At 53.6% G+C, this 26,936-nt stretch overlaps 1 protein-coding gene across 1 annotated transcript; it reads right to left on the bottom strand.

Annotated features, from left to right (window-relative positions):
- Positions 1-398: 398 nt before the first annotated feature.
- Positions 399-24,580, bottom strand: COL6A1 (collagen type VI alpha 1 chain). Its single transcript, XM_009490646.2, has 35 exons — positions 24,472-24,580; positions 23,535-23,664; positions 21,442-21,642; positions 20,956-21,115; positions 20,647-20,769; positions 20,535-20,555; positions 20,294-20,314; positions 20,149-20,193; positions 19,819-19,872; positions 18,955-18,999; positions 18,824-18,850; positions 18,430-18,456; positions 18,284-18,328; positions 17,985-18,038; positions 17,142-17,204; positions 16,648-16,710; positions 16,422-16,475; positions 16,298-16,333; positions 16,074-16,136; positions 13,767-13,829; positions 9,558-9,620; positions 9,008-9,070; positions 8,533-8,583; positions 8,413-8,448; positions 7,891-7,953; positions 7,338-7,403; positions 6,585-6,620; positions 6,198-6,234; positions 5,296-5,304; positions 4,300-4,433; positions 3,108-3,217; positions 2,618-2,801; positions 2,233-2,407; positions 1,791-1,820; positions 399-1,009 (listed from the first exon to the last, which is right to left on the bottom strand). The coding sequence occupies exons 1-35, from the start codon at positions 24,578-24,580 to the stop codon at positions 399-401; spliced, it is 3,072 nt and encodes a 1,023-aa protein (XP_009488921.1).
- Positions 24,581-26,936: the final 2,356 nt, after the last annotated feature.

Here is a 26,936-nt window from a genome sequence, read left to right as displayed (position 1 = left end):
TCTGAAAAAAGCATAATCAGCCTTATGAGACCAGGCTAGTCCTTAGTGGTACAAAATTCCCCATCTTGATTCTTTCTTGGCAAAAACCAGTGGGATGAGGTTGCTATTGGTGTTCTGGCAGCTTATTGCTAGGTGTGCTTGTGTGTGCCTGCTATGGGGAGGGAAAGACAGTCATGGGCAGGGAGGGAAGTTTGAGGCTAACAGAATAGAGATGCAGATGGTGAAGCAGGGGAGAAGAAAAGGGACTATGCACAGCCAGGCTGTGGCACTATGGCTATCTGCATAGATGTAAATTCCTCAGGTTGGTCAAGAACACTGTCAATTTTTTGGTTTTGTTGGTTTTCATTTTTAGGCGAGACAGAAGCAGGCATGGCCTTGACAGAAACCCACTCAGATGCTCAGTCAACAGCTATCTTCCTGGAGACAGTTTGGTAGAAGACGCCACGCAGCAGAGAGGTATAGTCAGGCACACGGAAGAGGTGGCGCTCCCCGTAGACCACATCATAATCTGCACTCTTCCCCGTGACCAGGACACGGATATTGGGCTCATTGGCTCGGCTGCCCACTGCCAGCACATAGATCTCAATGCCAGCCTGCTGAGCTTCCTGCACAACCCTCTCAATGGCCTTCGCAGTGATCCCTTGAGAGTTGCCATCAGAAAACACCAGCACCCTCTTCTTCGCCCCAGCACGGGAGGAACGCTGGTACAGCCCTGTGACATACCGCAGAGCGGCGTTGACGTCCGTGGCGTCATTAATGAACTCCATGTTATCGATGGCTTTGGCGACAACCGTGTAGTTGTACTGGAACTGAGCTTCCACTTTCTGCTGGTTCTTGCCGCTGTACTGGACCACTGAGACACGCACAGAGTCATCGGTAGGCTTGCCAGCCTCCAGGAACCGCTCAGCCAGCCGCTTCACAAATTTCTTGGTGGTCTCGAAGTTCTTGCTCCCCACGCTTGTGGAGCTGTCCACCAGCAGCGTGATGTCTGCCAGCCCGGTGAAGGTGACTGCAAGGGGAAAGTCCCAGCGCTCGTTATGCTGCGTTTCCTCTCCTGGCTTTTCCATGGAAAGCCAATGAAGTCATTGGCTGTCTCACAGGCTTCCTGCCTTGTCAAACTTGGGAAATTCCCACTCTCTGGGTATTTGCCAGCTTGGTTTCCCTTAGCCCATGTGCTGTTCTACACTTGCCCTTTTACCCTTTCATTCCTTCATTTGTTTGGTTTACAACAGGCTGCATTCCCAGGTACTTATGTGGCTTAGATCATCTAATGACTCTTGTTGCTTAAATACAGTGCTGTCCTTGCATGTCTGGGGAACCACTTCAGCTCTCAAGGCTGGCTTCTTTCCATGATGAGTCCAAGGATTGTATATGCTTCTGACTTGGAGGTGTACCCCACTAAATTCCTCCTTGTACTCAGTTTTCAAGCACCTTTCTCAAATATCCCTGCCATAGTGCTGACTTTTCCTTGTATTCCCATCACCACATAGCAATTGATATCATTACCTGCCTCAGCTAAACCCTATGAGGGCTAAAATATGGCATAACTTCCTCTCTAGGTTTGAGGTGCCAGAAAAACAACTGTCTAGGTTTTTTCCCCCAGGTGCTTTGGGCTGGCATGTGTGTGAGAGACCCTGCAAATGTCTGACAAGGCTTGCTCACTTCTCCAGCCCAGGAGCCTCCCTGCTGCAAGAGGTCTCCAAGCTATTCATTCCCACAAACACAAACTCCCACTTCCCCCACCACACCACTCACAACCCCTTCGTGTGGCACAAGGAGTCAATACTCACTTGGGCAGGTGTAGTCCGGACATTTCTTCTCTGTTAAGAAAATTAGAAAGAGTAATGTCACCAGCTCACCCAGGAAAACCACTTCTCCTATAGCTTCCTATGGAGCCATAGAAGGGACAAACACCTCAGTCACAGCCACATTGTGCAAGGTGTTGTGCAAAGGCTATAAATGTGGACCAGAAAGCACAGAGGTGCGTGCTTGAAAAATGCTGTGGACAGAGATGTCCTGCAGCAGGAGAGTACCTGGACCTGGCTGAAAAATGTTCTGAGACACAAGATGTCCTTGTCCCTTCGTTAACTAAACCTTGAACACTGTTCTCTTCTCTCAGCGCCTGCTTAAGAGCATTACTGGGAGAAGACAAGGGAGGGTGGCCTGCATCCCTCATCCTTTGGCAATCCTCACTACCTTCCTTATTGCCTCCAGCCACAACCTTTCACCCACCTTGGCAGACATATGAGGTGATGTTCTGCAAGAAGGTATCATCCAGGAGCTCAGCATAGTTGTCCCTTTGAATGGACAGTCCTGGCCTGGTTGGTCTGCTTAAACAAGCGATGTCGTTCAGGTGATCTGGATTTGGAGGGTTCCGGAAAATGTCACCTATCCCAAGGGAAACCACCTGCAGGGAAGTTATAGTCCATCACCAGATGCATTCATTATCTAATGCATTCGTAAACTTGAATGCCTGTCACTTTGTGAGAGTGCTTCTAGTGACACATGTACCCCCTACCCTAGCCTTGGGTAGCAAAGACATGGAAGACCCCCAGAGAGCCTGCACTACTCTGTGTGGTAGTTCCCTGCAGGCAGGGTGTTTCCCCTGTGCCCTTACCGGGGTGACATCGCACAGAGAGTTGAGCGGGGTAGGGTCCCGCAGCGTGTCGGAGCGTCCATCTGTGATAACGATGGCAACACGCTTGTCAGAGGTGAATCTCTGCAGCAGGTTTTCCTTGGTGAACTGCAGGGCTTCTCCAGTGTAGGTGCCCCCAGCTATCCATTTCAGGTTCTTGACTGCCCTGCAAGCACAAATACCAGAGAGCCTGCAAGCCCTGCCCTATGGATACGGAAGGAGCCCCTGGGAACACATATCTGACACACTTGTGAGGCAGGGCAACATCCCTGAATGGGGCTTTGGGTGGCAAACTGGCAAACTCCTTGGCCTCGGCACCACCTACAATGCCACCAACCACTACTTTCCACTAAAGAACATTTAGCATCCTTGCATTTGCAAGGAGCTGCTGACCTGGAGATGGAGGATGGGAGGTGAGTAGGTGTCCCTGGGTCAGGTCTCTGCATGATGCACTGAGACCCCACAGACTCACTGTTTGAGTGCCCCGATGTTGTCTATGTTGGCATCCCCCATGGCCACCAGCTCCTGCGTGTTGTCATGGCTGTACTGCACAACACCCACACGGGACTCCCCAGCTTCAAACTGTTGGAAAAACCAGAAGCCAGTTAGGGTCAGATATCTCAGGTGGCCCTGGAGAGCTCAGAAATCCTGCTGATGGTTTGTACTGAACGCCTTCATGGCAGGCCCTGCCGCCTCTCCTCTGCCTTATTCCATGCGGAAGGATCACCAACAGGAATGGATGCACATGGGTACCAATTTGGTGAGCCAGTCAGTGAAACAAGACCCAAACCCAGGTTTCCCGGCTCAGTGGTCTCAACACAAGCCATTGGCCATGGTGGGTGGCAAGGAATAGGTCTTTTTTTGAAAACTTCTGTTTTTCTTCCAACACAGTCATTTTGCTGTCCAGCTTTAGCCTTTCTGCTTGTTATTGGCTCTCTGCCAGCCAAAGAGACCCATGCATGCCCACATGTGTCCAATGGCAGGTCGTAGTGGCTTTACAGCCCGTGTGCTACAGATACGTCTGGTTATACCTTAAGGAAAGACCGGATCCCAAACATCCCTTCCAAATCACAGAGGTAAACGAACTTTGCCATGCACAGCAGGTTACCAGGGAAGTTAGAGTAAGCATTTGTGTCCCTCTTCAGACTGAAAGACTCATTACTGGGACAATATTGCTGGTTTAGGCTGCAAAAGTCCTTTTTATTAGTATGCTTAACTGGCAACCTAAACCTGAGCATGGGGGCAGACAAGGGTGCCTGTGCGGGCTAGCCATCAGTAAGCTAGGGGAAGCTGCAACACACCTCATGTGTTATCTACTCCAGCCACCTGAAAAGCTTATCAGGACAAGGAATAGACTGAGAGACTGATTGATCAGAACGCTTCATGAGCCATCTGCTCTGGGACATGGAAGAAGAGTTCACAGCCACAGCAGGCAGAGTCCCTTTGCCCAGAAAGGGTAAAACATCTGTATTTTGGGACAACAAACTGCTGTCTCATCTCCATCACTTTATGAATCTGGGAGAAATCAAGACCCACCCCAGTTACACACTTGAAACTAAGCCTTGTGGAGGCTCTTTGGAGTGCAGGCATCTCCCTTATTTTTCACTGCAAGCAGAAAAAAGTGAATGCACACAAGTGTATCCCAGCACTCGTGGAAATCTCACCTTAACACGCTCATCCTTGCTCAGGCGGTCAATGACTTTGATGATGAAGTCCTTGGCAATCTGGAAGTTCTGCAGGCCGATGCTCTCTGAGCTGTCCAACACAAACAGGAGGTCGACGGGACCACAGGTGCACTCTGCAACAAGGCACAGGAGCGGAGGGTCTTGTGTTTTTTATCTGAGCAGCTTGCTCAGAGCAGCACATTTTGCAGGGAGGCATACCAAAGCAAGCAGCTGATGTCTGCTGTTAGTCCTTAGACCAAGTGGGTGCCCTATCGACCCGCAAAGCATGGTGTAAAATGAAGTGGCAAAATAGCTGCTTAGGAGACTTGAGAGTCAGTTTACTAATTTTTCCATTTGCATTTTGCTCAGTGTCCCTTATAAGACACATAGCATTTCCAAGCTATGAGTACCCTTAAAACACCCAATTATTCCAAAATTATTCCAAAACCCATTTCCTCATAAGCCTTCTCACTTCTTCCATTCACCCAGCCCAGGAGGACAGAGGTGACATTGGTGGGCTGGAGGAGGCTGACTCAGCTTGCTCCCCTCTTTCCTGTTACTGAAGGACATCATGTGTCCTTGGCTCCTCCTTCAAAGTTTTGGACTGCATCAGAGAGAAAAATCCAGCACATTTCTATGCAGACCAACACAGGATTTGGAAGGAGTAGGACAGAGCTGGATCCACAGCGTGCCCTGAACTGATGTCCCTTTCAACTGCAAAAAGGGTGGAGAAAATCCGCCTGCAGTTTGCTGGCACAGGACACCTCAACAACAGTTTTCCAGTTGTAGGACCCAGCTACACAGTAGCCTCTGAGTCCCCGCAGCACCCTTGGTGGGAGCTCACTGCCCTCCTCTGCCTTGCTCATACTCAGTCCTCCCTCACAGGCTCGCACCATGTCTCCATAGCAGAAAGCAAGGAGCAGGGAAAGGGACGAGTGCAAGCAAGGAGAAGGGCTAGCAAATGTTTGCCGAGCAACTTTGCCAAGTAACACTCACCACAGCAAGCTAGAGGAGAAGGGAGAGAAAGAGAGAATGTTAAAACTCTTGACACAAGGGTTTTTCCACACACTAACGCAGACTGCAGGTTTGTGTTTCTGCAAACCTAGAGGCACCTGGTCTGGACAATTCAAGCTCATGGAGGTTTCCCTCCTGTTTGAAATATCCAGATCTCTCTCCTGTTTCAGATTGTGATGCCCCGACCTGGACCACTGCATGCAGCAGAGCTCTGTTTCTGCACACGCTGATGCATTCTTATTTAAACAAAAATAAAAGCTAATCCTGGAGGGATTAAGTGAATCACCAGAGTATGGAGCTCAACTCAGTTCCCTAAGTACCCTGCGTCCTTCCAGCACTTCGTAACTGGGCCAGAAACCCTTTGCAGCATGTGTGCACTGCTGCTCCCCTGCCAGGATACCCCAGAACAGACCTCCCTTTCCCAAAAGGGAAAGCCAGGCCCTGCTATTTAAGAAAAAAACATTGTAAAATGGTCCACACTAAGATTTTACACAACTTTGCTCGTATTTGCTCTCAAGGGTAATTGTGTATGTACAGAGCCACAGACACAGCAAACCAGTCTGCAGCATGCACAAGTGAAACACAGTTGCACAACCTACCCTAGAGATCAAGCTGGAAGTCCCTGGGTCAAGAGAAGGGACAGCAACGTGAAAAAGATTTGCCTCTTTTGGGTTGCTGTCCCAGCTGCAGGGAGGACCTTCCACCTCTCCCCCCAGCTTGTTGACTTAATTGTGACTCATGGAAGGGGAGCAATGCCCATGGTATCCCTCTGTATGCTGCCAGGGGATGGTCCTGCTTGCTGGGGGCCAGAGAAAAAGCAGCTACCTCCCACTCCCACAGCAAGGAGCCAAGCAGGGCAGGAGGAGTGGTACAGGGATACTCACAGCACATCTTCATGATGATGTCCAAGATTTCACATTCCTGAAAACAGAGGTAAAGAAATGTTTGAGTAACAGTGAAGGCAGCTTCCTGGCTCCCAGGTGCTGCCTGCCACCCCCACTGCTGCTTTGTGCCCTCAAAGCAGGTCCTGATCTGGAAATGAGTGATGTGCAAGTGGGGCACACTACAGAGGGGACTAGCTGGTGATGGACTTACATGAAGGAAATCTGGCCAGTAAGACTCACTGCGACAGCAATGGGGGGCAGTGACCACTCAGCCTGGGAGCAGGAGGCTTCCCCAGCAGTGACCCTCTCCCAGGAGCCATCATGTGGGGCAGGGGAAGCACAGACCAAGCAAGCAAGCAAGCAGCACCCCGATCCTGTCCAACTCACATCTGGTCCTGGAGACCCCACAGGTCCTGGTGGTCCCTGTCAAACAGAAACATGGAGAGACCAGTTACAAGAGCAGATGGTCCTATCTGTGGTGTACTCTGCTGATACCTTGATAAGCAATGCAGAGTATGGAAAGGTCTCTTAGCTTCCCAGTTGCTGCCCCTTGCGCTGGGCTTTTAGCAGGTACATCTGCTTGCTTGTACAATGCCCTTGGGGCAGCACAAGGGTGGGGGGAAGGAGACCCACTTCCACATGTGCCATGCCCACTGAGGTGGGAAGGCAAGCTCTTGCTGCAGGCAGTGAGCACACACACCATGTGTGACATGGCTTGGCATTGCCCCCACCGTACCCAGGGGACGGATGGATGGATTCAGTTTGCTTGGAAGATGCCTCTCCTGTAGCCTCCAGGCCAACATGAGGCAACGCAAGCAAGTGGCAACTCAACACGAACTGAAACACTTTCAGGTTCAGGATGGCCACTGCAAAAGGCTGCTTGCCCTTACTGAACCTGTTCGTATGAGAAAACTTTGCCTATGAAAAAGCACAATTGCCTGTATTTTCTGCCCTGATTTGGGATGAACATGATTTTAGAGACCTGTGTACCAGGCTGCAGCAGTGGGTTTTCAAACCGCCTTGCTCCTGCTGAGGGCAGGGCCAAGCACAGCAAGTCTGCAGCGAGCCCTGCTGTTGGGAGCTCCATCAGCCCAGCACGCTGTGCTCATCGGTGCAAACCCTGCTAGCGTCCTTATTTACCGGGCGGCCTTCAGGTCCCCTGTATCCCTTTGCTCCTTTGAGGCCCCTGGGGCCAGGGGTTGGGTTCTGGAATGAAAACAAAAACAAAATCCACAAATCTGTATGTGTCACGGTGCAGCACCTTCCCCTCCAGACATCTGTGGAGCCCTGCTTAACCACAAAAAATTTATCTGAGATTGCTGTACCCAGCCAAACAAGTTAGGACTTGGGAGGGTTGAGAGGGACACTGGGAAAATCTCCCTCTGCAGGACAGTGGTGCAGCACAGGTGCAACCACTGGTGCTATCTGGAAGCATACAAAACCTTGCAGAGATGATACCTACCTCAACCTAACAGATCTGGAGGTTTACCAGACATAAGCTATAGGTCACAAAGTGACTATCTGGAGAGAGCTTCCCTTGCCATCAGGCACTGCTCAGCGGCAAAGGGCGCTTGCAGACTTACAAAGTCTGAAGAGCTCTGACCCACAGGCAAGGTAGCATTAGAGACCCAGCCCAAAGCTCCTGCACTGTGTTCACAGATAAAGATGATTCAGCTTTATAGAGATTACTCACGTCGTTGCCAGGGTCTCCAGCTTCTCCTTCATCTCCTTTAGGACCAACATAGCCTTTTGTTCCCTGAAAAATGGTACAGAAGGGACTCCTGCATGGACAGCTGTTGTTAGCATGGTGAAGTTGGTGCTGGCATGCAGTGACCTTGTGAGAGCTGGCTAGGGAGGGGGGTGAAGAGCAGTGTATAGGCTCCCTAGCACCAAACTGCAATGCTATTGAGGGAGAGAGCTTCTTAGGTGGCTTTCACTGTTACAGCACCATCCCCGAACTCTGTCTCTGGGGCTGCATCGGAGAGCACTCAGCCCAGGCTGCTGGCCTTGGGTGTTACTACCAGTGCACCAAGGCAGGACACTTCCACCAGAAGCATCCACTGCAGGGAGAGGCGGGCAGAAGCAAAAAAGGGCTTTGGAGGAGCAGGCTGCTTCAGGGAGCCCATTTCACCATGCAGCTGATGGAGAGGCTCTACGAGCCAAACCACCGGCCAGGGCAATTTCTGTTGGGTGTATGAGGAAGCAGCACACTTACGTTAATGCCAGGGTCACCTCTGTCTCCTGGCTGCCCCTGGGGATGAAGGAAAGGAAGCATGTTAGGTCAGACAAGCAGAAATAACAGTCTTACAACTTCAAAGCAGCACAAAAAATTTACCGGGGCGCCTGTGAATCCAATTGTGCTGTTCCCAGGAGGGCCATCCTCCCCCTGGAAACAAAGGGAGAAATATGTGAGATAATGAAAAGCAGATCCCTTAGCGCAGCAGCAGTATCTTGCCCTCCTTAGACAGTTTATCTCCACAGCAAAATGTCTGTGCAAAAAATATGCAGCTGGTGGGTAGGTTGGACACTGGTGCAGGCAGGTAAAAAGGCCATCTTGCTTGTATGTGACTTGCACAGCCACTGAGAGGAGAGTGACACTGCCCCTCTCAGAGACTGGGGATATGGCTGCAGGCTGGGAAGTATCAGGTCTCTGCATATTCAAAAGCAGGCTACTTGCAAATTTTCCCAGCGTCTCAGCTGTGTATGAATGTAATTTCTTTTCTTCCTGAGTTGGATCAAGCTGTGTGGAACCAGCCTGTTGTACATCCTTTCCACACTGCATGCAATCCCCCCAAACAAATACCACTCACCCTTTCTCCCATTAGGCCGGGGTCTCCAGGCAGCCCAGGTGCTCCAGGCAATCCCTTTGGGCCCTGGAAGATGCAGAAGAAGCAGTCAAGCATTGCACACCATCCTTTAAGCTGGGAAGACGATGACTTCTGAGGCAACCAGCTACCATCACAGGAGGTGTTTTCCTTATACTAGAGCAATGCAAAGCCCACAGCTGGGCTTGTGATTCAGCTTACTCCCTGCCCTGAGGATCAAATTTGCTAGCAGATTCAGGTGGCTGCCCTCGGAGAGCAGCTCCCCCAGCTTCTGTGATGGGAAGCCACATGGCTTGTAGTATGGCTATACACTCTCCACAAAATGGCCTCTAGGCGGTGGGGAAGAAGGCAGCCATGGCCTTAAGGACCCATGAAAAATGCCTCAATGTGTCTGCCAGCAAGCTAGCACCTGAGTTTCTACCTACAGTAGGTTTCCAAGATCCAAGGAATTTGGGAACAGCCCTGACAGGCAGCATCTCCTGGTCTTCCCTTCATTCCCTACCCCCAGAAGATGCAGTAATGAAGCAGCACTGACCTCATTGCCACGGGGGCCGTCGTCTCCCCTGTAGCCTTTGGGTCCTGGGGGTCCAGCCTCGCCCTAGGGAAACACAGACAGTTCTCACAACAGGGGCTTTCTCTTGATGCTGCTCCTGCCCTGAAGGGCTGGTCCCTTCATTTCATGATGTGGCGGCTGGGGGCATCTGCCTCTTGCCTCACACCCATCAGTGAGTCACCTCTGTCTTGGCCAACCTCACAAGAAAGGACCTATTGACAGGGGTTAACGCAGGTGTGGAGATGCTTCAGGAGCTGTGCCTGGCTCCTCCCATGCCCTCTAGCCTGCACAGGCCGCAGCTCCCCATGCTTCCTTACACCCTGCTTTCTCTGCAAAGCCCTGTCGGAGGCAGCCCTGGCTAGATCCCTGCTGGGTGTGAGTCAAAACAAGAAGCTTCCTGGGCCAAGGTATGACACTGCAGGCATGGGTTGAACACCAAGTGCTTTCAGTGGCAGCCAGGCTGCGGGAGGGAACACCCTCCGAGCAGAGCCTCCAAGGCCCTAAAAGCCACCCGTCTCCTTCACACCTCAGTCCAGTAACAGAGAACTTGGTGGGGAAGAGGACCAGGGAGACAGGGATGATGCTTTCTAGCAGCAAAGCACAGCTGGGTTGCACAGTGGCATCTCATCGGCTGTGACAGAGGTGTCTCCAGGGCAGAGAACAGTCCTTGATGGGGCACGTCACCCTGAAGGTGACAGAGACCTCCCTCCACAGAGGGGGCCCTCCCTATGCCTCGGGGCTCAGACACGTCTGGGTCGCAGCTGGGCTGGCGGAGGCCCTTTCGTGGCTCTGGGGAGTTTCTGTCCTCAGGAGGCTGCAGAGCCCTGGCAGTGTGTGCTGGAATGGACCAAAGCTGCCACTCTGCCACATCCCATCTGGGCAGTGGCTGCCGCTCCGTCAGCTGCAGGGCGGGCCAGAACCAAGAAAGGAGGAAAAACCAAGAAAGGGAGGAGATTTTTTTTTTTTTTCCTCCAAGAGCTCCAATAGACATCCAAAGGAGCCCCTCCACCTTCTGCTTGGTGCCAACAGCCCTTCACAGGGTTTACTTGCCAGGAGATTGGTAATGATGGTGGGTAACAATTGGGTAATGATACTCTTGCCCATGGGTCCAAATGCTCAAGCAAGGCAGCATCTCACATGGAGCTGGGCGTGCAACCAGTCCCCAGGTGATGGAAATGACAGAGGTAGGCAGAGGGAAAGCAGAGAGCAAGGCATGGTGGGAGAGAGCAATGGCTCGGCAATTGGCCCCTCCAGCATCGCTGCTGCAGCCAGCAGGCATGCCAGTTCAAGACTCCCGACCTCTGAAATGTTTCCTGCAACAAGTCATACGACTGCAGTCTCCTGGCAGGCAGAAGGCAGCACTCACTCAATGGTACCTGGGCTTCAGCATTGCAGTGGTGCATGCCCAAGAGGTTCCTCCATATTTTCAGTGCATCAGCAACACCTCTGAGCTTTCTGGGAGGTGCCTCAGTGCAGTGGCTCAGCCTAGCCCAGCTTTGCAGCCTCTCTCTCACCACCCAAAAGCTGAGGAAGCTGAAATCCCCTCTAGCTGTCGCCTCTGCTCCTCTTCGCATGACAGTGGCTGGGAGAAGCTGGTGCCAAACATCCATGCATGCTGCATGCACACTTCTACCAAGGAAAGGTGTACATGTGGGTGCAGAGGACTTAAAAATTACACAGCGCAGTGCAGAGCAGTAAACCGCTCAAAGGCATGTGAGGTAGTGGAGGCCCCATCCCTAGAAACATTCAAGGTCAGGTTGGACGGGGCTCTGAGCAATCTGATCTAGTTAAAGCTGTCCCTGCTTACTGCAGAGGGGTTGGGCTAGATGATCTCTAAAGGTCCCTTCCAACCCAAAGCATTCTATGATGATTCTATGTGACCTTATTTCTGTAAAAAAGCCCAGAAGAGAGAAAGCTGGGAAGGAGGGACAGGAACTCATGATCATTCACATGAGCCAAAGCTGGATCCATGGCACCCTTGGCTCACACTGGCCTTACATGTCCTCACTGTAGCACACAGTGCAAATCCCTCCTGGCCCTGGAGGAGTTTATGAAGATGCAGGATTTTTCGTTGAGAAATCTTTAGCAGCTCCCTATCCACTACCTTTCTGGGTGCAACAGGAACTTCAGAAGGGATAGGCACCATGGCCAGGAAGAGAGAGGGACCACCAAACCTTCCCATGAGCATCAGGAAAAGAGCGTGCTGACCTTTAACTTCTCTCAGATATAAAGAGGATGAAAGTCACAGGTTAGCAGGACCCCTTTCCCCTTGCCAAGAGAAATACACTCCAAAGGCCAGAGCTTGCAGATAACATGGCTTGAAAAACATTTGTGTTTGCCAAAGTCCTACTCTTGCCCAAGCCCAATTATGCATTTATTTTTAATTTGGCCAAGCAAAAGCATTCTTCCTCAGCTTATGGAAGAAACATCCTCGCTTTGCAACTGCTTTTGAAATCTCCCAGAACTGGTGGAAGTGCTGGAGCAGTCTCTGGTCTGGGGAGGCAGTGGAGCTGCTTCTGTAATGCTTCCCTCTCCGACAGGGGTTTGACTCAAGTTCAGTGCTGGGTAGGGAACACTGGTGTTCCACAGGCTCAGTGACAGTAGGAAGACCGTTCTTTCTCCTTTCTCCTCCTCCTCCCCACCAGCAAAGGCTGGCTGGAGGCAGGATCTATCCCAGCCTGGCTGCCCACCATGCTTGCACAACTTCGCCTCCCAGGCTTGCATCAAATCTCCACCTTTACTCTGCTGCCTCCTGTGCAGTCCTTCTCCTGCCTTGAACCTGGAACAAGTGTCTACCACACGGAGAGCAGCTCCAGTCTTTCCTCCTCCACTGGTGTCAGCCTGCAGCACTGGTCCATTACATGCACAGATCCAAAGAGCTGCCTTCCTACCAGAACCACCTCCCAAAATGACATGTCTCACCACAGCAGTGCCCAACAAGTTGGATGCTGCCACATGCTCTTTGGTTGCTGCAGAAGCTCAGCTTGGCTACAGACAGTAGGATCTGGACTATCCTCCTGTGTAAATTTGGTGTTTTTCACTAGCACGAGACAAGCTCAAGGGAAGCCTGACTCCAGGCAAGCACAAGCCTGGCACAAGCATGTCCTGTCCCCAGGCTGCGGCATGGTGCGGGTCTGCCATGGGGGTCACCCACGCTGGGGATAACATCAATGCAACAGTGGCTCCTTCATGGCTGTCCTGCACTCCAGAACTCCTTCAGGGCTTTTCAACACTTGGTCGACCACAAAGGAGTTAAACTGTCTCATCTTTGTCCACACACTGGTCTCCATGCTTCACCCCTTCTGGAAGTCCTGCTCCACCCGTGAGGGAACATTTACCTCAATACTTTCCTGTATTTTGGGCTCCATCAAAACTCGGATAGTATGGGTAGGAGAGGAGTTGTCCCACAGATCCCTGTCCAAGGGTGATATTGAAGCATGCTTACTCAGGCACAAAGGCCCTGTTGGTCATTGCAATCAGTGATATTGCCATGGAGGATTAACCCAGCAACACCTCCAGACCCAGAGTTACCAACTGGGAGCTGAGTACGTCTTTGTGAAGAAAGAGCCTTTAATTGTGCAGGGGACAGAAGCTTTCCTCAGGCTGGGAGTAGCCAGTTCTGCTCTCCAGAAAGCCAATGGGGTCTGAGATCTGTTCCTTGCAGCACACGAGGACAAGCAGACCCCAGACCAGGAGGGACAGACCTTGCAGCAAGTGGACTTGAAGAACATTGGCTTTGGGACAGACTGTCCCTGCAGATGCCAAGGGTGTCAGGGACACTGCTGGGGCCCCATCAGGCTACCTTCACTGACAAGAAGTCTCATTGACTCCCTTGACTGAGGTGAGCAGTGCCTGGCCCCAGGCCTGAACATTTTGTGCGTTGCTGCAGCTTGCACTTGCCAGTTTCCAAATCTGTCAGGCGTGTTGACATCTGTTCCCATGGGACTGGGAAATGGCATGGAGATTGCTCTGTCCCCAGCCCAGCAGCCAATTCTCTATTTTTTTAGCCCTGTTCATATTCAGGGTTCTCCTAGAAATCCCTGCCCCTCTTTACCAGCTTTGTTACCTGGTCTGGAAGATACTGAGAACTTGCCCCAAGATGCTGTGGCATCAGTTAAGCTCCCTACCCCACTCTCCCCACTGACCCAACCACTTCCACCTGGGATCCAGAAGGTTAATCCAAGCTCTTACCTGGTCGCCAGGTGGCCCGAGGGGTCCTTCCCGCCCTTGGTCACCAGGTGGTCCAGGCTCTCCCTGAAAAAAACGCACACCAAGGGCATGAGAAACTCAAAGAGGGACAGGCATAGGGTGCAAAGGGCTCTGCGTGCAATGGGGAGCAGGGATGCAGTACTGATAGCACATGCTGGATAGAAATGCAGTCATCCAAACAGGGAGGTTTTTGAAGCAGATTCAGGAGTTGGGTAGGAAACTCTCAGAGGTGTGGGGAGAGAAAGATGGGCCAGCGTGGCCACCTCGAAACCAAAGAAGATAGCCCTAAGAGGAAGACCTTCTGAAGGATGGGAGTGCTTGCCTCTGGGTGACCTGTTTCAGCCCATTTTTGCCAGAAGAGTAAATGCCTGGAGAGATCCATCTTGCAAGGCTTCTGCAGATACACAGACCTGGCCCCAGCCCCAAAACAGCGTAGTGGCTTTTCCCAGCCACATTTTGCAATCATGGCTGCTTCTCTAGAGAGAATGAGCCAGCAGATGGGGAGGGATGTCCTCACCTCTCAGTGCTGACGCTCTCCCCTCTCCTTTGCTGACACTCAACACCCTGAGCCAGGTGTTAGAGCTGTTTGCAGAGAACTGACAGCCCAGGAGAGCCTGGAAAACCTGAGTCTGGGTGGTTTTGCACCCCAACAGCTCCAATAGAAGGAAACACCCAAGGGCTGGACACAGCTCAGTTCCACTTTCACTTAACCAATGTGGAAAGGGACAGCCTTCCACCAGTCCAACAGAGCTGTGTCCCAACAGGGCAGCATGTCTGCCAGACCCAGGCTGCCTCCAGGTCACCTTCCCCATTCTAGACCCATGGCCAGGAGCAAGCAAGCCAGTGAGGTAAAAGGAGAGCCAGGAGGCATGGCCCCCCATCCCTGCAGCCCGAGGGCTTGCTGCAAGTTCCTGACAATTCAGAAGAAAGCTTTCCCCCTTGCAAAGTGGAGTGTTACCCCTTAAAGGGCTATACGACAGCTAAGCGCCGAACTTTGCAGCTTACAGCCAAGCCACCCCTGAGATCAGCCAGCACCAAGTGCTGCAGGACAAGTATCTTTGCATGAGGTCCTGCTCAGCCTGCAGCCCTGGGACATGGGACCAGACAGTCCTCAGCCTGCAGGGAAGGGAAGTGTTCAGAAACTTCCTGTGACAGTCACACCTGAATTAAAGGTTTGAGGGAAGTGGCTGAAAGCTTGGCGATCTAAAGCTGTTGTTTGCAAGCTAGAAGCTTCCAGATGCCTAAGCCAAACAGTAAATACAAAACACAACTTCCAAAGGGCCCTGAGAGCCAGTGGAGACATTTCTGGCAAGGTTATGCAGCCTCGTGCTTGGACTAAAACTTGGAAGCCACCCATCGTCTGCTGAACAATTTAACTCCAGGACACTGGTGTGCCTTCATCTCCTGCACACATCTGCCCCGCACACCACATGCGGAGGCACTGCTGCTCCCTGAGCGGTAAACAGGAATGGGGAGGCTGCCAGCAGCACCCTGCCAGAGCTGCCCGCTCCCCAGGGCAGACCTCTGCCCCCCCTTCTGAGCTGGTGGTGGGTACTGGCTGTCCTTACTGCAGGGACAGGGGAAGAGCGGTATGGTGGCTGCCACCCAGCTGTGCTGGGACGCAGCTGGCCACCCACTGAAATGCTGCTGCTGGACGCCCCGGCTCCCACCGCCCCCATCCTGCGCAACAGCACCCTTCATCCCTCCCCAGCGTCATGGCACCTCTGCTGCTTGCCACATGTTTGTCCTGGCCTGCTGAGGGCTCCTGCCTCTCCCTCCCATGCTCACACTCAGTGACTCACTCCCCATCAGGCAGGAAAAATACTTTCCTAGTGACTCCCACCTGCAAGGGGAGGAAAGGGTGTTCCCCTCCCATCCACACCCATGCATGCTGCCCTGCAGCTAATGGCACCTGTGCCCTCCTTCCTGAGCCACCAGTACCCCATGCAGTTCCCAAGTACCTGGGGAGGACACCTTGCCTCTTTGCTCTCCATCAACTGGTTTTGCAGCCACAAGGCAGGGGCTGACTTCTCTCCACCTGCTCTTGGCTTGCTAGGCATGCTCTCCTCTTGGTTTTGGTTGTTTTGTGATTAGCTGCCAGCATAAAGGGGCGATTGCTGTCAGACAACGGCAGGTCCCCCCCTGGGCTGGCAGATAAAGGCACTGAGCTTGCCTGCTGGCCCACAGGCTGATGGAGTTAGCCAGTGGGCACCTATTTCCAGCCCCTGGCTGCCAAGCATGACCCCATTTGTGAGCAAACACTGAAAGCTGCCCCACGGACTCAGTTACCAGCTCTCCTCTTGGTCCGCGATCACCCGGCGAGCCTGGGGGACCTCTTTCTCCATTGCTGCCCTGCAAGGAAATGGTGGGAACACAAAATCAGGACCTGCTCCCAGCAGGAGCAAAGCCCTCCCTCACTGCCCACCTCTGAGTGGGCTCACCCCCAGCCCTCCTCCTCCTCCGCAGGGTACCAGCCCCTGCCAATGCCCTGCCAGCATGGTGCCCTCACTTACCCTTTCTCCAGGAGGACCATCTGCACCCGGAGCACCCTGTGGAGAAACAACAGGGGTAGTCAGGCAGTGGGGATGGCTGGCAAGCATGCATGTGGGGCATTACAGGCACAGGCAGAGGACTCACCTCATCGCCCGTCTCTCCTGCCGGTCCAGGCTCACCCTGGTTTCCAGGTGCACCCTGGGTGAGCAAGCCACAGGGGTGCAAATGAGTCAAGTTGGCAGGTTTTGGAGCAATGCCTTGCACGCTTGCAGAGCCTTGGGCAAGCTCTGCTTCAAAGCCAAGGCTGGAGCAGGGAACCTCTCCCTCTCACAGAGGGCAGCGGATGCTCATGCACAGGCATTTCACCCACCTTCTCTCCAGGGCTGCCAGGAATCCCCTGTCGGCCAGGTTTTCCATCATCCCCAGGCTCCCCCTTCACAAGGACACAAGGCACTGTCAAGACTGCATCCAGCACCCAGTGGTGGATTTCAGCTCCCGGGGCGCAGAGGCTGTCAGGAGCCCCATGCACCCCAAGCCCCTCTGTAGGCTGTGGTCTCTCCTCAGGGTGCTCCCCATCCCCAGCAGATTCCTTCCCTTCCTACCCAGTGCAAGCCACCTTTTCACAGCAGCCCCCCAATATCTCAGGGGTGCTCGTGCCAGGCTTGTGGGCACCCACTAACCTTGGGTACACTGGGAGTCACACCGGCCAGATTTTACTGTGGGTGACTGGTAGCGTCCTCTAGCATAGGCCTGCCCCCAAGAAGTGCAAGGAGGCCAGCAATGGGTCTATTGCCACCTCTCCCTATTGCAGGAAAGGGGTCCCAGCACCCCTCTTTCTCTATGGGGCTGGGCAGAGTGGCTCACCTTTCCTCCCTTGGGTCCGTAAGCACCGGGATCTCCCTTTGGTCCTGGTGGGCCTTGAGCTCCCTGTTGAAAATAAAGGCAGCATCACTGAAACCCAAAAGCTGGTATCACTGTCTCTGGGAAATTGGGCATGGACTGAGCATCCCAGCAGCCTGGCCCACAGCTTCTCAGTGGGACAGACAGGAGGGACATATACTCAAGAGTAACACAGGGATGGTATTGGTACCCTTGCACCATGGAGCTGTGCAAGCAACGCTGCAGCCACATTGCTGAAACACTGCAAAACTAAGCGTACTTCTGCAGTTCAGAGGAAAATGGCAGAAAAGGCGATTGTTGGGCTGCTGTGGCTGGACCACAGTGATACTGGTGCCACCACAGATGTATCATCTTAGGAACACGGAAACAAGCAGTGAAACTGGAGAAATGCAATGTTAGAATAAAGTTTTCCAGAGCCCTCCAAATTCTCTAACATTTTCTGGGTGGCTGGTCACACCAGACTGAAATTTGTTAATCTGGGGCTTGCCTATCCACAACTCAACTCTTCTTTGCCGAGTTCCCTGTGCTGAACAGCCTCCAGCCAAAGACTCCCCCAGCACGCAGCTTCCCAGGCAGCCCTGTGCAATGGGGGGCAGCTTCCAGGCAAGGACAAGGCAGACTGCCCCGGGGACATCCCCGAGGTGCCATACCTGGCGTGAGCATTGCATGTCTAGGGGCACATTTCCAAGCGTGGCAACTCCCTCCCACATCTCCCCTTCTTGGGGGGCTCCCTGTTTCCACATGCCATCATGGCAGATCTGCTGTGCTGGTTCATTCGCATGCAAGGGGCACCCACAGGGTACGTACATCAAATCCGGGTGAGCCTTTGCAGCCAGGTAACCCGGGGTATCCAGCTTCACCCTGTCAGACAGACAAAGCAGGGGTCTCCATGAGCGGTGCCCGTGGAAAGACCCCAACCATCATCCCAGAGCCCTGAAAGGGACATCCCAGCCCTGTCCCTGGCTGGCAAGTGGGTGGCCCTGCAGGGAGGGTGTCCCATTGCCCCACGTGGGACACTGGCTTTGCTCCTGGACCCCACAATGGTTTTGGAGGGGCAAAAGCTGGGGTCCTCAGGCTAAGCAAAGTGCCCCTGAATGGAGATTTACCTTCATGCCATCGATGCCATCGATTCCACGCCTGCCCTTCTCACCCTGCAACGGAGAATAGGGACCATGAAGAAGTGATTTCCAAAGACCCTTCTCCCCCCAGGCATTAACCAGAAAGAATGAATGGTGCAAAAGCAGAGGCTGACCTTGGCTCCTTTGGCTCCTCTCGAGCCCTGCAAAAGGAAGGAGACAGATGTTAGGTCTCTGTGCAGAGCAGATCCACACCCCCACCACACTATGGTCCCCACACTGGCTTGGTCTGAGTGTGCAGGCATTCACTGTGCCTCTGCACACCGCTGGTCTCTCCTGTTCTGCCTGGCTGTGCTCACTGCACGGTGCTTGTCTGATGCCCAAGGCTGTGTCAGCTGCAAACTTCCTGATCCTGTTAGATGCCCTCTCCTGGCACGGGCAGTGCTGGCAGGAGGAATGGATATATGCAGGCACATACCAGACCCCAACACCATGCTGCTGCAGGGGCAACCTGAGGTAACCAAGCAGGGGGACACAGAGATCTCCCCACAAGATCCTTGCTGTCCTCACCTTTTCTCCTCGACTTCCTTTGTCACCCTAGAGATGAAAGGGGAGAGGAAAATGGGAGAATGAAAACACTTGCAGCACAAAGCCTGTGGCCTATCTAGGAATCATGCCTGTGACCCTGCAGCCCCATGTACCTTCATTCCTTGGTAGCCAACAGGTCCCATGTCTCCTGGCCTGCCCTAGAGGACAGAAACATGGTGTTACAGAGGCAGATACTGTCACCACCATCACCATAGGGCAGTTTTCCCCCAGGCTCTTAATGTGGGGCTCAGGTCCCAGCCACCATATCCCCCCTGCAGGAGTCTCTCCCATGACTCCATTCCTTGTTTGCCTGGTCTGGGAGCACGGGACCATCGTGGAGGGCAGAGGGGATCTGCCTTCACCTTAACCATCTCCAGTCCTTCCTGGGGGTGAGGGCATTTGGGGACACATCCTCTGGGATGAAATGGAAGGTCAGAAAACCCTTGGGAAGGAAAAATGCATGGCGTGGCGTTTCCAAATTGGGAATGCACAACATGAGTAACTGCACACTCACGTGTGTGGGAGAAATACATCTCCCAAAAATAAGTGTACCTAGTAAAAAAAAGGGAGGAGGAAGGAAATAGTTTCCTCATGCTATTAGCTTATTATTTACCAAAGGTTCCCTGTAACACTGCTGTGCTTGTCATGTCAGAGGACGTGGGAGGGAGCCCAGACTCCACTCCTGGGCTGGTGTATGTGAGTCAGAGGTGTGTCCTCCAGGAAGAATGGCTATTTTGGATGAGGAACAAGGAAGCCTTGTAGCAACAGAGGAGGGGGGCCACCCCACTGGCCGTCAGGAGCCACTACTCAGCAGGGTGGCTGTGGAGGGGGACAGCTAGCCTTGACCCCACTGACTACCCCATGGAAACAGAGTGGTGTAGGGGCAAGGGCTGGTTAGGATGTGCCCGAGAGGTCTGGCCAGAAGTGGCCTAAAAATAGCCCCTGTGCAGAGTCACCAGGGCTGGTCCTTTACTTACTGGGTCTCCAGCCTCTCCTTTCTGGCCAGGAAGACCTGGTTTGCCTCTTTCTCCCTGCAATACAGAACAGAAATAAAATTAGCTCATCATCCTCAGGAACAGAACGACAACCTGTTGAAAGGAGAGCAGGGAGGATGGTAGCAGCAACGCTCCATGGATGTGGGGAGCAGATGATGCCAGCCACATGGGAGCATGGTGTGGGTCCTCATCCATCTCTCCATTGGGAAGAGGTGGGGTGGCAAGAACCTGTGCCCCCCTGGTCTCTGAGCATCCCCAGTGAGCTCATCCCACTGCCTCAGTCCTGCAGCATGGCCACAGCTGTTCCCTCACCTCATTGCCTGGGTCACCAGGAGGTCCAGGGGGCCCTCGGAGAGGCTGTGGGAGAGAGGTATGAGTTAGACCAGCCACGAAGGCACAGTCTGGAGCCATGGGGATGTGAGGGAAGGGGACAGAGGGTCTCAAAAGCCTGACTCACCTGGCACTCAAAGGAGCAGCACTGCCCAGAGAGAAGGAGAAAACAGCATTAGAGGCAGCAGGCAGCACCAGGGCCAGGCTGCACCCTGCTTGAGGGGAGCTCCCGAGGCTGGCAGGGGTCAAGCAGGGGCTGCCTGCAGGGCAGGGCTGTGCCACTGAGCCCCCGCTTGACTGTGGGTCACCCACAGGGGACAGGCTCAGGCACAGGATCAGGGGAGAGCAGGTCTCTGGGGGACACTCACCGATTGCTCTGTGTTAACTTTCTGCAAGACAAGAAAGCAAAGAGAGGGGGTTTTAGAGGGACAGGTGAGCCTGGGGAGGGGGCAATCTGGGGAGGGGGTGGGCAGCACTCACAATCATGTCAATGATGGTGTTTATGGTTTCCTCCACATCGAGCTCCCGGGTTGGCTTCAGGCTAGTGGCTGTGAAGTTGCGGCGGTAGGCCTGGTCCGTGGCAATGATGTTGAGCCGCTGGTCCTAGGGTTGGGGGGTGGGGAGGGCAGAGTGAGACCTGTGGGCACCCGTGCAGGACCCATCCTCAGAGACCACCCGGGGGACCTGCATCCTCCCTCCAGGGAGCGGCTCTGAGGGGCACTCAGAGCCTCCTTCATCATGTTGGTGAGTGGGACCCTTCAGAGAGCATCCCTGCTGCATGGTCCCTACCAGGTGGTTGGGGGAGATGGCAACAGAGAACACTTTGATCCCCAAATGTTTTGCTTCATTGGCAGCATCGTCCAGACCTCCGCAGGGCTCCTTGTACCCTTCCAAGGGGTGTCCATCAGTCACCACAATCAGGTATTTATTCTCCTTGTGATGGGAGCCACTGCAAGGGTTTAAACACCAGATTTAATGTTGCAAGGATTTAACAGTTATAGCTGGAGAGGAGTGGCTTCGGCACATCTGGACACTTACACTGGCACTGGCAGTGCCCCAGCCTATGGTCAGGGCATGCCTCATCCCAGCGAAGCCAGAGCACTAGCAACCTGCCACCCCTGTGCCTATTTCATGCCTAGGTGACCTCCTCTCCCACCCTGGGGACAGCTCTGCACAATGCACAGGGACATCCTAACTCAGAAGCTCCCAACCTTCATTCACCACAGCCATACCACCAGCATCACCCCCTCCACCTGCCCCACCCCACTGCCTTACCTGATGAGCAGCTCCTCGATGCCCCGTTTTATGGCACAGTCGGTGTAGGTGCCCTTCCCAATGTAGTTCACAGCTGAGACACGGTTCTTCAGCTCATTCCGGCCGCTGGGCATCGAGGTGAGGCTCTTGATGAGCACAACCTCATCACTGTAGTGCAGTGCCCCAGCGTTCCACACCAGGTTGCGGTCACAGCGGTAGTACCTGCACAGACACACCAGGACATGTGCTTTCAGCATCTTTGTCCACGTCCTGCCACCGCCTCCACTTCACCTGTACCGGCCCACCATGCAAAATGCAAATCCTCTGGCAAACACTGCAAGGCTTTGCTAGGGGTCCTTGCTCTCCTGCAAGGCTGGGATGTGCTTCACATGCAAAGCCCAGCCATGGGAGCAGGACAGTTTGTTCAGCAGGTGGAAGGGCAAAGGGGGGCAGCTGGTGGGTGTCCATAGCAGACAGCTTGGCAGAGAGGCTTCCTGAAGAAGTACCAGGCTGCAGAAGCTGGAGCTGAGCAGGAGATGCTGAGCCAGGCAGCCAGGTGCATGTGTGCAAGTCAGGTAACTGCTGAAACATCCCATCTAGGACTGCAGTGAGTTTTCCACTGCAGAATGTGTTAAAATCAAAGAGGAATGCCTCCCTCTGAAGGATGCTCTGACTCAGAAAGGAATAAGTGTGTGTTGAAGCCCTGTCCTGTGTGCTGACAGCCTGCGCCTGTGACTCTCTGGGACAGAGGCATCATGACTCCCTGTGCTTTGGCCAGTGCCCTGGAAAGGGTCTTTTCAGGATTCTGGGGCCAATCCCAAAGGGATGGGGTTGCAGAGCTCCCTCACTTCCCCAAGCTTATCTTCTCTCTCCCCAGCAGGACCTTTCCCAAAGCCACCTTAGCATTGCCTACCACTCTCCCCTCCACCCCACCACTGCCAGCTGCCTTGCTATCATCCATGCCAAACATGCTGTGGGTGCCTGGCAGTATGGCGTGCACAGTGGTAGCTTGCAGGGAGATGTCTCCAGAGCAGGTAGAGAGCAGCAGGGTGGGCACAGGGGTGTTTGGGATGGGCTCAGGAGGTCCATCCTTCTGTCTGCACACAGCAGTGGCTCTGGACAAAGCCTGGTGCCTTGCTTAGGAGAGAGTCATGCTACATTGACGGAGGCCTGGCATGAGGCTCCTGGTCACTCAATGCCTTGTAAGGTAGCTCTCCTGCCTGGGCAATGGGTAGGTGAGCTGCTAACCCCCTTCCAGCTGTCTTGAGACAGGAACCTTGCCCCTCCAGCTTGTGCAGAACTGGGACATCCCCATGGTGCCTCTCTGGGCAACAGCACACATCTCCTGCTGCCCCAAGGACCAGGACCCACATCGCTCCAGGACTCATGGTGCTTCTGTGCATCACTGGATTTCCTGCCAGCAGGTGAGCCATGGCCTTTGCCTCCAGCTTTTCCCAGCATCACCCCTATCTGGGAGCTTTTGTGCTCCTGGGTGCCCTCACCCTGGGAAATCCAGGGTCAGGCCTGGGTTGGTGGTGGCAAGGGTGGGTGAGGAGGGGGCAGATAAAGGGCTGGGAAGTGGGGTGGATAAAGGGCCCTCCACAGGGGTCCCCAAAGCTGGGTTCAATGTTGCAGGGTGTCCTGGGGGATGCCAGTTGCAAGGGAGGGTTTGCTCTGCAGGGTACCCATGAGTGCTGGGTTTAACATCAGAGGTGCCCTGCTGCCACCCAAGCACCTGGGTTGTCCTGGGCCTGAGCAGCTGGTGGCATGGGGATCAGCAGCGCTTTGGCCCTACAGAATAACCACCCAGCCAGCCAGGCCAGCAGGAGGTGGTGGGGCTGGGGTGCTGCATCTGCCACTCCAGAAAGCCCTTGCTTTCCTGAAGTGGGGGTGCAGGCAGCCCTGCTAAAGGCACGCTGCTGCCCTCAGCATGGACAGAGCAGAAACAGGGTGGCCGTGGACCCGGAGAGGGGGGAGATGCTCCCACCACCCTGCCTGGCATCCCTGCTTTTTTCCTCTCCATACTCAGACAGGCATACAAGGTGATCTCAGCATCCCACCAGGCACCAGGACCCATCCCTAAAGCAGCCTGGACAAAACCCTGGGAGATGTACCTGTTTGTCAGCTTGTCAATGAACCGGTTGGTGAAATCTTTCACTTGGGCAACCAGGTCCCCAAAGGGCTTCACCCTCAGGGCAACACTCTCTGAGGTGTCCAGGACGAAGAACAGGTCCACGGGGCAATCTGGGAAGAAGTGGAGAGGCAGAAGTTGGCAGGCAGACCTGCTGCATCACCTCCCCAGCCCAGGCTCCGTGTGCTGCTGGCACGCATGACTGCAGCCCAGCTTCCCTCCTAGCAGGCTCCCAGGATCTGCGCTAAGAGGACCACTTTTAACATCCTAACCCCACATGAGACACACAAGCATACATGCATGGGTGAGGCTGCTCATTTCTGTTTTGGATCAAGGGTAAGCTGGATCGAGCATATATTCAGAAAACATTGGTTTGTGGCATTTAACAGCTTCCTATACATTTTTTTCCATTTACATTAGAAGACTATCTTTGCAAGACCAATACTAGTTATATAAAATAATGTGCAGCTGCAGCAACCACTTAAAAAAATAAAACCAAGACATGATAGCAATTAACCCAATGAAAAATTAATGATTTTCTGACACACCCTGGCACAAATATCATTGCAGAGGAGAGCAAAAGCACCTTAACAGCCAGTACCAAAACCAAAAATCTTTCAGAAAGCTAAACTGGTATCAGCTGTTATCTTTCCCCACTGCATCCCAGTGCTACTGGTAACACCCGACAAGACAGAGCCAAGGAGAAAGAGTCAAAAAAAGCATTAGAAGTGGGTACGTCTTGCAGATCCTCTCTAATCCTACATCGCTCTCCTCGACAAACACAACTCTTCCCCAAAATGTCCCAACAAAGCTGTGGCCGTGTGCAGCAGTGGAGGCATCTGCCCAGGAGGGAAACAGCAACTGGACTTCTCTGCTGATCCCAGGGAGGAAAAACACCCGGGGAAGCAGCCCAGGCTTACCTTCTGCATTTGCGACCCGGGTGGTGATTTCTGGGCGCTGAGCCCATGAGCAGCCCCCCAGGAAGCCGGCTGGGAGCAGCAAAGTGAATAGAAAGTCTCGCAGCCTCATTTTGCTTGGTTCAGATTACCATCGAGCTGGATCGAAGAAAAAAAGCAGGGAAGAAAAAGCCAGCAGCCAAGAGAGGCCCCAGTCCGGAGGCAGGAGTCGCTGAAGATATTTTTTACCGCTTTCCCCTTGGTTTCTGTGGGAGGAAGAGCAGGCAGGAGGGTAAGGGTGAGGAGGAGACTTCCCCAGCCTGAGGACGGAGGGAGGGATCAGAGGCTGTCAGCTGTGAGTCAGAAACGAATGAGGCATTTCTCCTTACCCTTTCTCTGGATGTCGCTGTACTTGTGATGGCACCCTGGCCACCGGTGCCTGGGATCTCCACAAGCCTCATTCAGGGAGCCCTGGCACAGTCAGTGCCTTAACATCAGCATCCCCCTTGGGGGTCAGCCTGCTCTGTGGGGCAGGGGGGCTCAGGGCACCTGCCAGACTGCTCCTTCCTGTCTCCTGAGCCAAGAAAGTTGGGGCAGGGGGACAGGCATTCCCATCACATCCCCACCTGCATGAGAGCTGGCCTGTGTTTTCCTGCTTACCAGGGGAGTCCCCATGACAGGGCAGAGCTCGAGCTGTCCCATGGCCACCCAGGGATGGGGGCACCATATTTTTGGAGAAGCATCTTCCTCCCTGACTTTCAGGGCTTTCTACTCAACCTGAGGGGCAAGCTGAGAAAAACCCCACAGGAACCCCCACAGACTTGGAACAACCCCACCCCAGGCCATGCTCAGGGCAGGGAACAGGGATGGGGTCAAAGCCGTCAAGCCCAGGAGGTAGAAGCAGGAGCCAAAGCCCTTAGGCGTGCCTGGAGATGAGCATCTTCCTATCCTGTAGGATGGCAGGAGAGCTTCAGGACCTGCAGCAGTGGGGAGCTGGATCCCCAACAGCAAGGCCCCCCAAGGTGTTGTACACCAACTACTCACTCTCCATGGCCAGCACTGGAGATGAGTGCCATACTGCTGAACTCGGACCCAGAAGCGGGTACTGCCAAACTCCTCATCACACTGGGAGCATTAATTGCTATCAGGGAGAGAGGTGAAATGCCTGGAGGCTGATCCTGCTACAGCCACAGCTGCAACCTGCTCCCACAAGTACAGGAGGAGACCAAAGGCTGTCATTAAACAGCAAATTGATTGGTTGTCCAGGCCAAAGTGGCACCTTGCCTTTGAAAGCTGAAATGAAACCCAGAGAGGGGCTTGATTTGGGCCAGGCAGAGCATCCTGTGGAAGCACATAGGACCAGGACGGCTCCAAGGGGCAAAGAGTTGACAGCAGTTCACACACAAGTTGGTTGCACAAAGGCAGCAGGAGACTGCCACGCTGCTTCATGGGGCCACGCAGGGCTGGCTGCCACCTCTATCACTCTGCCTTTCACACACAACTACTTTGACAGCATCTTTGTACGAATGGTCAGGAGAAAACATCATAGGCTTGACTGTAGGAAGTCGTCTCAAGTTGAGACAACCAAAAAAAAAAGCTGTAGCTCCACTGATTACAAAATACATCAGTGGAGAAGCCTGTCCACACTATTGCGCAGATGCATCAAACGATGACTCTTTGGATAAACAACATCCAAAGTCAGTGGAAAAAAACCACAGACTGTGCAGAACTGAAACCTCATAAACCCAACAGCACAACAGGCGTTTTTCAAGCCAAGACAAATTTAGGTGCATCTGTGGAAGCTGATGGTAAAACAAAGGAAAGAGGAGAAACTGGTGGTCTCAAGGAGGGGCAGGACTGCTGCTGGGCACCCCTGAACCCTGTCCCCACAGCTCCTTCAGGCCTTTGGATAGCCTCAAGGTGTCATGTGCTTTGGCTGAGGGGCAGCCAGACCAGAAGGCCTCCTCCTTGTAGGGAGGCTGGGCAGCACCGGGGAGTGACACCAAAATGTGAAACAAAACTGTGCGTGTGTTGGGGGAGGGAAGAGACACCCCAGCCCCAAAAGAGCCAGGTGTTTGCTGTACTGAAGAAAACATTTTTCCCCAGCTGAAAAGCTTTAGTACCAGCATGAACCTGGCTGGTGTAAATAACCACCCAGGCACAGAGGTGGGTGGGCTTTGCAGAGCTGTGCTTGTGGCACCAGGAGATAAGGACACCGAAAGACAAATTTGCAAGGCATCTCAGGCCTACTGAAGATGCTCTCCAAGAGAGCAAGCATGTCCATTGGACCTGATTTGGCTCTCCAGCACGCCTCCTCAGGGTTCCTGCAAGGGAGCTCACCTGGGATTTTGAAAACCAGCCAGAGGCTCCCAGGAAGGGCAGTGCTGGAAAGGGACCTGCCTTCATGCATTGGCTCAGCAGAGGCATCCTGTGAATCTGCACACCAGAGACATTTCCTCTTTGCTTTATCCTCTCTCTCCTTCCCTCCC

This window comes from Pelecanus crispus, chromosome 5, assembly GCF_030463565.1.
Source record: "Pelecanus crispus isolate bPelCri1 chromosome 5, bPelCri1.pri, whole genome shotgun sequence".
Classification (NCBI taxonomy): Eukaryota; Metazoa; Chordata; class Aves; order Pelecaniformes; family Pelecanidae; genus Pelecanus; species Pelecanus crispus.
This window is presented reverse-complemented; position numbering and strand designations above follow the sequence as displayed.

Bases quoted from the DNA above. Each gene is read 5' to 3' on its own strand.
- COL6A1 (XM_009490646.2), bottom strand. From the start codon at position 24,580: ATGAGGCTGCGAGACTTTCTATTCACTTTGCTGCTCCCAGCCGGCTTC. The intron at 21,116-21,441 runs GTAAGGCAGTGG...AAACCCTTGCAG, and splicing joins ATCGAGGAGCTGCTCATCAG to TGGCTCCCATCACAAGGAGA. The intron at 20,556-20,646 runs GTGAGTGCTGCC...CTTGTCTTGCAG, and splicing joins ACACCATCATTGACATGATT to AAAGTTAACACAGAGCAATC.